Here is a 10,254-nt window from a genome sequence, read left to right on the forward strand (position 1 = left end):
TGTGTCTCACCTTCCATCCTTCCTGTCTTCCTTCTCCTATGCTATCAGTTTTACTTCTCCCCAGAGGCCTCTAGAAGGAGGCCCTTTGGTGAGCATCAATGTGTTATGTGTTTCAGAAACCTTCGATGATCAGAGATATGGCTGCAGCTCTCACCCAGTGGGGACAGCTGGACCCTCCTCGGGGAGACGTGCCCGGGAAGCCTAGGAATCTGGTCTTGCTGGGTAAGGATGGCTCCACTGTCCCTGAGGATTTACCCAGTGTGATACCTTTGCTTCCTCAGTTCCTGTGCACCCTGAAGTACTTAGATTCAAAGATTTTTAATTTCTGCAAGGCATGAGACAGGCAGTTCCTACTTTTTGTTTCAGGATTTTTTTTTAGCATTTCTTGAGCTAGAAAGACCCATAGACCAACACCTTTATCATAGCATCCTTTTCTGTTCCTTGACCAAAATGTCAAAACAAAGTTCTAGTGAAAAGTATTCTTAAAGAAATGGTTGCTTGTTCTCTCAATAGGGAGAGGTAAAAACAAGTAATTTGGTTGTTTAGAGCTCAGATAAACCCCATGTCAACCTGCCTACCTTCTGAGCACATTTGGGGAAGAAATCCAGAACTGACTTCTATCTCTCATACTGTCTTCTCTTAAGACCAAGGAGCTAGCACTGAGCTCTTTACCAGACTCCTGTTGTTTTCCTCATGAACAGGGCTTCCAATTTCCAAGCCTGATGTAATCTCTCATTTGGAGCATGGAGAAGAGCTGGAGAGAGAAGCCTCAAAAGCAGCCAGTCGAGGTGAGTGAGTACTGGGGACAGTGAAAATAAAACCTAAATGGTTGTGGCTATGCTTGTGGAGGAGCCTTTGCAGATTCCACAGACCCATGGAAACCCAAGGAAGCAGAGTGCAGTCCCTCCTGGGCTCATTCCAGCTCTGTGGTTGATGATCTCTTCATGAAGTTAGAGTATTATTTTTTAGTGAATAAATAACTGTATGCCCTTTCAAACCATTTCTTTTTCCCAAATGAGATGAAATGAAACCAATATCTTAATAGTTGTTAAGAATTTGCTTAGATATAAGGCTCTAAGCCAGGCTTTTTCACATATGCTAATTAATCTCCACAGGATAAATGCTGTTTCTTGAGTCTCAGACCAATGACTATGAATTCATCCCTGGCTTTTCCCTCTCCAGCCAGAGACAGCATAGCAGAGCATGTGGTTAAGAATACAAACTTTGGAATCAGTCTTCCTAGATTGAAAGCCTGTCTTAGGTACACACTAGCTCTGTCATCTTTAATAAGTGACTTATCCTCCCTTTCTCTGAGATTCTCCAGCTATAAAATGGGAATAATGATGACTCTTAATTCAGAGTTGTGCTGAGGATCAAATGACATAATTAAAGAGTATTGTTTAGAACAGAATGCTATTAATTAAATATTGGTAACTTTTTTTGGAAGATGTCATGGATTTGACCCTATTCTGTCAACTGGATTACTGCAATTGACTCCCAGCAAACTATACTTTTTTCTTTCAGATTCTTATATAATAGAAACAGCATAGTACTGCTAAATTACTCTTCTAGTGCTGTTTTTCTCTACCTAATTTCAAGGCCTTTCTTAGACTACCTGCCTGAACTTTTTACCTTCTCTATTCTTCAGCTTGAGCTTTAACATCAGATAGTCAAGCTCTGTAGTATCCCTACTCCCCATATATTCTCCACAAATATTTGGAAATTTCATTTTTCACTCCTCTTAGCTGGATATCAATTTGTCTTTAATCTTTTTTACATAGTTGTGATGCAGTTTATAGCACTGTATTGTACTGATTCATTTCCCTTAGAGACATGCTCAGATATGAAAGACCATCTGTATTAGATGTCTGTATTAGACATCTTTTTTCTGTTGCTATAACCAATATCTGAGACTCAATACTTTATTTTAAAAGTTTCATTTAGCACACAGTTCTGGAAATTTAAGAATATGATGTTAAGCAAAATAAATCAGACATATACATTCAAATATTACAGGATTTCTGTTATATGAGAATATATACAGACACACATAAAAAGCAAAATAGAAGATAAAATGTAGGAAGAAATTCAAATACTTCCCCAAATTACATATTCCATTGTTTTAAAAATATTTTATGTATATGCTAATTAGTTTTACTATTAGTTATATTACTTCATTGAAAAGAAAGTTTTGTGTTATTATCAGTTTGTTTATTTTTTGTAAGAGTCTTTCTGGTTTATGTCTTATATCCTGAGTAACTACTTTGAAGGTAACAATACACAGAATATTAACTGTTGTTATTCTCTTATTATTTTGTTATTAAATTTTTTTTCATAAAATAAAAAAGTAAAAAAGAAAACCTGAAGGGTGGCTCTTGCATCTGCTCAGTCCTGGTGAGAGTCCTCTTGGCTCATCACAGTATGGCAGAGAAACTGAGTAGGAAATGGTCATATAGAGAATGCACCATGCTCATTGTGTGGATCCCTTGCAAGGGTGGCACCTCTATGCCCTGTATTACCTTCTGCTAGACCCCACCCTTTAAAGAATCCACTGCCTCAATACTGCCACATTAGGTCACCAGGCTTGCAACACATGGGCCTGTGGGAGACACATTCAAATTGTATCCAAACCATAGCACCATCTGAGCCTGAATTTATGCAGCTGGTTCTTGCTGTGAAAGTTTTCCCCCTAAACTCTTTACCAGGAAGCCAAAGTCTGAAGATACATAGGTATCATAACAGTTTGGGGAGAGTCTGAGGACATGGAGCTTGACCTTCTTCTCCTAGCACACTGCTCTTTTCACTTTCTTCTGCTGCTGCTCCAGTTTAATTGGTTCTACTTTATTCTTTCCAGTTTGCTGGGTATGGGGTTATGGTAAGCAATCAGTGATCAATTTCTTCCTAATTACTAACCTTTATGATATGTGGAATTTGTAGATCTAGGCCACATTGAATGCAGACCTCTAGAATTTATGTCTCATTTTGAGACTGACAACAGATTTTTGTGTAAGATACCTTTTTTATGGTGGTACTGGGGGGGTGCCTCATTCTAGGCTACATTCTTGTCCTGTTTTGATGGATTGATTGATTGATTGATTGATTGATTGTCTCACTAAGTTGTTAGGTTACCCAGGTTGGGCTTGAACACAAAATTCTTCTGCCTCAGGCTTCCAGAGTGCTAGGATTACAGGTGTGTGCCACCATGCCCAGCTAGAAAGGTGGTTTTTAAAAAATGGTCTCTTAGTAATTAGGACATAATAAATAGGAAAAGAATAATGACAAGGAGAGGAGCTAAAGACAGTCTTTCGTGAGGCCTGCTGTGAGAGGTTCTGTTGAGTTTGGCACAGTGGGTAATTCCCAGACTGTCTATTTCTGATCCCAGCCCTGCCTCTTCCAGAATGTGTTTTCCTGGCCATTTCCCTAAACCACCCCTGCTGAGTCTTGCTCTATTATGCCTCTCTCTTTCCTACCTGCTGCCTAGAAGAACATGGAGTGCCTACTCACCATCTCCCTTTATGCAGCTATACTTCTTTGTCTAGTCACATTTCTTTTCTTATGTCTCATAAGATTACAAGGCCATTCTTCAGAGCTTTAAAATTCTTGTGTTTCCTGTAAGCACTTTTTTCCTATAGTTTTTTTTTTTTTTTTTTTTTTTAATGACAGTAGTTAGTTTTCTCTCAGCATAGAAAATAACACCTGTATAATTTTCCTTCTTTCAGAGTGGGAGACAGTACCAGAAAGCAGAGCACTAACTCCAGAGAAGGATTTTTCTGAAGAATCAGCCCCTGGGGTGTTAATAGAACGATTTCCAAAAGAAGGTTCCAGTGAATGTGAGGACTCTTTAGAGAATCAGTTAAAAAATCATGAAAAACATCTAATACAAGAAGTTGTCACTCACAAGAAATTTTCTGGGGAGAAAAGTTACCAATGTGATGAACTTAGAAGAAATTTTAATCGACGGTCATTACTTGTTCAACAACAGAGAGAGAGACTTCATAATTGTGATTCATTTAAAAAGAACTTAAACCAAAATTCAGAAATAATTAGACATGAGAGAATTTGTGCAGGAAAGAAACCTTGGAAGTGCAATGAATGTGAGAAGGCCTTCAGTTACTACTCAGCTTTTGTCTTGCACCAGAGAATTCACACTGGAGAAAAACCCTATGAATGTAATGAATGTGGGAAAGCCTTCAGCCAGAGCATACACCTTACTCTACACCAGAGAATTCACACAGGAGAGAAACCCTATGAATGTCATGAATGTGGGAAAGCCTTCAGTCACCGCTCAGCCCTTATTCGGCATCATATAATTCATACTGGAGAGAAGCCTTATGAATGCAATGAATGTGGGAAGGCCTTCAATCAGAGTTCATACCTCACACAACATCAACGGATTCATACTGGAGAGAAACCTTATGAGTGTAATGAGTGTGGGAAAGCCTTCAGCCAAAGCACATTCCTTACCCAGCATCAGGTCATTCACACTGGAGAGAAACCTTACAAGTGTAACGAATGTGGCAAAGCCTTTAGTGACCGTTCAGGCCTTATTCAGCACCAGAGAACTCATACTGGGGAGAGGCCTTACGAATGTAATGAATGTGGGAAAGCCTTTGGCTACTGTTCAGCTCTGACTCAGCACCAGAGAACTCACACTGGGGAGAAACCCTATAAATGCAATGATTGTGCCAAGGCTTTCAGTGACCGTTCAGCCCTTATCCGTCATCAGAGAACACACACTGGAGAGAAACCTTACAAGTGTAAGGACTGTGGGAAAGCTTTCAGCCAGAGTTCATCTCTTACAAAACATCAGAAAACTCACACTGGTGAGAAACCCTATACATGTAAGGAATGTGGGAAAGCCTTCAGCCAGAGTTCATCCCTTTCTCAACATCAGAAAACTCACACTGGAGGGAAAACCAATGAATATAGCCAAGCCTTTAGTGAGCTTTCAGCCTTTGGCCAACATAAGAGAATTCATACTGGATAAATGGCACATTCACAGTGTTATCATAGAGCATTTACTATACATGTTATGAGGGCTACAAAGAAATGTAAGACTGTCAGAAAAAGTTATTCAACAGTCATTGTTGATGTGAGGCTTACTTAGATTGTGAAAGAAATGTTTTACATTTTTAAAAGTGTCCTAATGGAGGGCAATGTAAATTTCCTTGTGGAAAGAGGAAATTTATTTCTAATACCATAATGTGTATGTAAGTAACCAAATCCCTGAGAGAGAAATAGAATGTGCCATATTGGAAAGAGAACTTATTGGCTGGACTTGGTAGTCTTACGATGCTGAAGGCATAAGCTTATAACAAAGCAAGAGATCCTTCTAGGGAAATTGAAGACATAAAAATAAGAGATTGAGAATTCCTAATGAGTTTATCCAGGTTCAGGAATAGTGGAGAAATAAAAGTTGTCCTTCACCCATAAGTATAGGACACAAAAAAGATAGATGGAAAAGATAGACTAAGAGAATTGGGGAGAGAATTCCAGAAGTGCTATTTGAGATAATTACTCAACTGAGTATTCACAACCAGGAAGAAATTAAGACTTGTTAGTTGCTCAGTTGCAGTTTCTGTGAGGGAAAAACTGGGGTTTCTCCCCAGTTTTACCAGGAAGCTAACAACCTAGAAAGGGAAAATAGACATGTTTGAGGTGTTCAGTCTGTTTTAAGCTATCTAAATATACTGAGAATATTTATTTATAAAGATTTACCTCAGTTCTATGTAGATTATACCTTAGATTTTTTATAACATAGTAAAATTTAATTATACCCTTACACTGACATTATATATTAGATTGTGAGAAACTTGAAAAGACTGAAATTCTTGCCTCTCACCATTTACGTATGGATAGAGGCAGATAACATTTTTATGTATATATATTTTTGACTGAAACTTCAAAAATTATCACTGGAAATAATACTGAGTGTAGTGTTTTTAATTTTTTGAAGTTTCACTGTGATGTGTGTTGGTGTTTTGGGTTTGTTTTTTTTTTTTTTTAAGTGTATTTCCTTTTCTTGTATTTCTCATTGGAATTTGTTGAGCTTCGACCTGTATACTCACATGTTTTGCCAAATTTCAATTTTTAGACCATTTCTTCAAAATACATTTCAGCCCATTTTCTCCACCCCTTTTTTTCCCCTGGACTCTGGTGATAGAACTGTTCAACCCTTGATTGCAGTCTCACAAGTTTCAGAGCCTTCATTCATTTTTTTCATTGTATTTTTGTCTTCATTTGCTTGACCTGCTACAACAAAATCCCATAGATTGAGTGGCCCTAGAAATGTATTTCTAATAGTTCTAGAGGTTGGGGAGTTTAAAATCAGGGTGCCCTCTGACTCAATTTCTAGTTAGGGTTTTTTTGCAAGCTTAAGATGGCTGTGTATAATGGTACATTTTTACTCTCTCTTCACATGGATTTTCCCTAGTGCATACACAGGGGAAGAGAAAGAGTTATTGCCCCTTTCTTATGTGACCACTAGTCCTATTGGGTTTGGACCTTATCTTTATGACCTCATGTACCTTAGTTACCTCCTAAAGGCGCTGTCTCCAAGTACAGCTAAACTGGGGATTAGACCTTCAACATATAAATTTTAGGGAGATACAGTTCAGTCCATAGAATTTTACCTCTGCCCAGATTCAGGCCCATTCATGAAAAATACATTTATCCATTCCATCCTACCCTCCAGAATCTTAACTCATTCCAACATCAACCATCCAAAGTTTCATCTAAATGTCACCCAAATGTGTGAGAGACGGTAAGATTCATCCTGAGGCACAATTCCTCTCCAGCTGTGAACCTGTGAAACCAATGTATGAATTTCCAAAATCAGTGGTGGGCCTGGCATAGATTAGACATGCCCATACCAAAGGAGAGAAATTGAAAAGAGAATAGGTGATGGCACCAAACAAGCCAAAAGCCTAGCCAGGAAAATTTTATTGATCTTATTTTAAAATAATTCCCTTTGGTTTGATGCACTGTCTGTGGCCCCACTAAGTTGGCAGTCCTGCCTCAGACTCTGTGGCTCTGCTAGGTGTCCCCACCCCCAGTGCTCTACAGGGTGGTCTAGCCTCTAAGGTTCCAGCTGAAGGTTGTCTGGCCTATTGAAATAAAGGTGAAGTGGCTGGGTAAGCCCGTAAGCCACACCTGTGATCTCTGATTAAATGATTGTTCAGCCAAACCCTTAGTACTTTCCTCCTTTCTCTTTTTGCCATATGAATAGAACTTTCCAAACCTTTTAAGTTCTGCTTCCTTGCTTAGCATTCCATTCATCACTCATCTTACCGTTAAATCTCACTATAAGCAGAGAAGACCCAAGCTACACCTTCAGTACTATCATTAGAAATTTCCTGTTAAATACTTAATTTATTCAAGTTTTGCCTTTTACAGAATACTAGAATACAGATCAGACAAGTTACTTGTAACTTCATAAGAATCCTCTTTCCTCTCGAGTGCCAATGACATGTTCTTCACTACCATCTAAGTCACACCAGAAAGCCTTTAAATGTATGTCTAGCATCCACCTCACAGTTCTGTAACCTCTACCCAGGACCCAGTTCCAAGGCTGCCTGCACATTTGTAGGTATTTTTTACAGCAGCATCCCACTTTCCAGGACCAAAATCTTAGTCTGCTCAGGTTGTCATAACATAGTACCATACACTAGGTGGCTCAAACAACAGAAATTTATTTCTCACAGTTTTAGAGGCTACCAATCCAAAGTCAAGACCAGCAGGGTGCAGTTCCTGGTGCAGGCTCTCTTCCTTACTTGTGGATGTTTACCTTTTACTGTGTTCTCACATAGCCTTAGTTATGTGAGTGGAGAGGAAGCTGCCTTGCTCTTACAAAGCCACCAGTCCTGTTGGATTAAGACCCCAAATTTACAACTGCTTCTAACCTTAATTACCTCTTGATAGCCCATCTCCAAATATTGTCACATTGGAGGTTGGAGCATTGACATAATGACTTTTAGGGGGACACAGTTCAGTCCATAATACTATTATCTGTTGTTCACATTGGATACTTTCTATTCTGTTTTCAGTTTCACAGAGGTTCATCCTTCTGTGCTTTCTCTTGTGCTGTTAAGTCAGTCACTGAATTTCATTTCAGTTTTTGTATTTTTCAATGATTTTTTTCTGAGACTTTATTTTTTTAAAATTTGTGGCGTAAAATCCTAACATCTGTGTCATCTCTGCTGGCATCTGTGGGTTATCTTCATTCAATTTGAGATTTTCTTGGTTCTTTGTATGACTAGGGATTTTATATTGAAGTCTATAGACATTTGTAGTATTGTGAGGCTCAGTATCCTAATAAGTCTTCTATTGTGATAGGCCTCTTCCGTACTGCTAATGGAGAAGGGGAGGTGCTATCTCATTACCTAAGTTGATATTAAAAGTCCAGTTCCATCATGGGCCTCTGTTGACACTAGGGGAGGGGTTCTCAGTACTGCTGGGTAGGGGTGGGATTGATAGCTCCCCAGTAGGCTTCCACTGACCCTACCCTGGCTGAAAGAAACATGAATGTCTTGTGACTGTTCTGCCAACACCATGGAGTGGGGTTGGGGTGATCACACTATGGGCATTGGTATAAATCCTCACTGTCCGTGGAGCCTCCACTGACAGCTGTAGTGATAGGGAGAGAAGTCTCTGTGGGCAGAGTTGGAAGCCCAGTCCCCCACCCTCCCAATGTGGTGTCCATTGACACTGCTAGGTGAGAAGGAGGAAGGCATGGGATGTGACCACCTGTCTGTCCCCAGGCCTTCTCTTATGCCAGCCTGGCTGAGGGGGCATTGAGCCCATTCCATCCTGGTGAGGGAGGAAGTGGAGGCTCCACATTCAAGTCTTTTTGGTGGGAATAGGCTACAGATTTTTTTTTTTGTAGAAAGAGTAGGCTTTTCTTTTGCCTTTTAAACATCAATGTATGTTTGCATTTCTGGATTGCCAGTTGCTCCAGAAAGCAGCCTGGGGCAGGGAGGCAAAAAGAAGTTCGAAGAAATTCACCCCTGTGACATTTCTTAGGTTCCTAGGTGCCTAACCAGTGAATTATCTTCACCTTTTAGGACCTCCTCATGTTTGTTTTATATATAACTTCAAGGAGTTTTAGCTGTACCTAGAGGATTAGGAGAAGGTACTACTCCATCTTTCCCTTGGCATCCTTGTATTTGACGCTAATGACTGATCAAGTTGTGCTGAGTACAGCCCAAAGGTGTGTGCCAAACAGAGGTTACTTGTAGCCACCCAGAAGTGAGTACTGAGGGGACTGGATACTGGTTCGCCAAAGACAAGCTGCCTCTTGATAGAGAGAAGCAATAGCTTGCTTCATCTAGCATGGTGGGAGCCATACTGTTTAAACTGGGGAAACACCATTGTTTAATTGTGGACTACAGACTTTAGAAGGAAAGATAGATATGACTAAGAATGTAAACCATAATGTTTTTATTTGTATCTATGTTCCAAGAACGTTGAAAACCCCTGGGAATTTTAGAATTCTTTACACTTATTATCTATATGTGGCTATTTTAATTTGATATATAGTGTGATATCATAGAGAACCAACAAAATTAAAAAAGGAAAATAAGTGAGATTTGAGACAAGTACTTTCACTCTTTCAAACCTGTTTCCTCATATATGTTTCCAAAATGTGATACCTATTTGAGATAGTGATTAGAATTAGGTAGAAAATGGATGCAAATGTGATTTATAAACTGTTAAGTGCTCTACAACTTTTAAGTATTGTTTAGTCATTTATATGACTGATGTCTACCATGTGTGCTTTATGACAGTGTAGCTCAATAAAAGTGACTGTGAGCATAAGGGAATAAATCTTTTTATGTTTTTAATAAGCTTTCTTAAATGATAGTAAAGTGTGTATCTTTTATAGTAACCATGGTTTTCTTATTAATGTGGTAAGTAACACTGACGTTTTTTAATATGAAAGAATCCATGCATTCCTGGAATTTACCCAATGTAGTGACTTCACATCTTTGGAAGAGTTTAAATTCCTTGAATGTTTAGTTGCATTCACTTCCTAAACTGGGATTGTTGTATTTGTAGAATATGTTTCATTTTAGAGGCTAATCAAGTTTTTCTATTTTTTTTCTGGAAAGTTTTTGTTAGGTTCTATGGGGGGCTACAAATTATAAATTGAGTCTGGAGGACATCCAGGGCTGTCCTTGTCCTGCCCTTTGAGCAAGATTTGACCTTGGAAACTCCCTACTTTTTTCTGGCCATAGTTGAAAGCCCTAGGGCCAG

General features: G+C 39.1%; 1 protein-coding gene across 1 annotated transcript in view; it reads left to right on the top strand.

Annotated features, from left to right (window-relative positions):
- The window catches only part of Znf2 (zinc finger protein 2), a 38,328-nt gene extending 28,478 nt beyond the window's left edge, over positions 1–9,850 (top strand). Inside the window, exons 3-5 of the mRNA XM_005400642.2 lie at positions 117–222; positions 702–788; positions 3,720–9,850. Of these exons, the coding sequence (XP_005400699.1) occupies positions 117–222; positions 702–788; positions 3,720–4,987 (1,461 nt within the window). The 3' untranslated portion in view covers positions 4,988–9,850. The remainder of the gene's footprint in view (positions 1–116; positions 223–701; positions 789–3,719) is intronic.
- The last annotated feature ends 404 nt before the right edge of the window (positions 9,851–10,254 follow it).

The sequence above is a fragment of the Chinchilla lanigera genome, unplaced genomic scaffold (assembly GCF_000276665.1).
Source record: "Chinchilla lanigera isolate Chin_1 unplaced genomic scaffold, ChiLan1.0 scaffold00069, whole genome shotgun sequence".
NCBI lineage: Eukaryota > Metazoa > Chordata > Mammalia > Rodentia > Chinchillidae > Chinchilla > Chinchilla lanigera.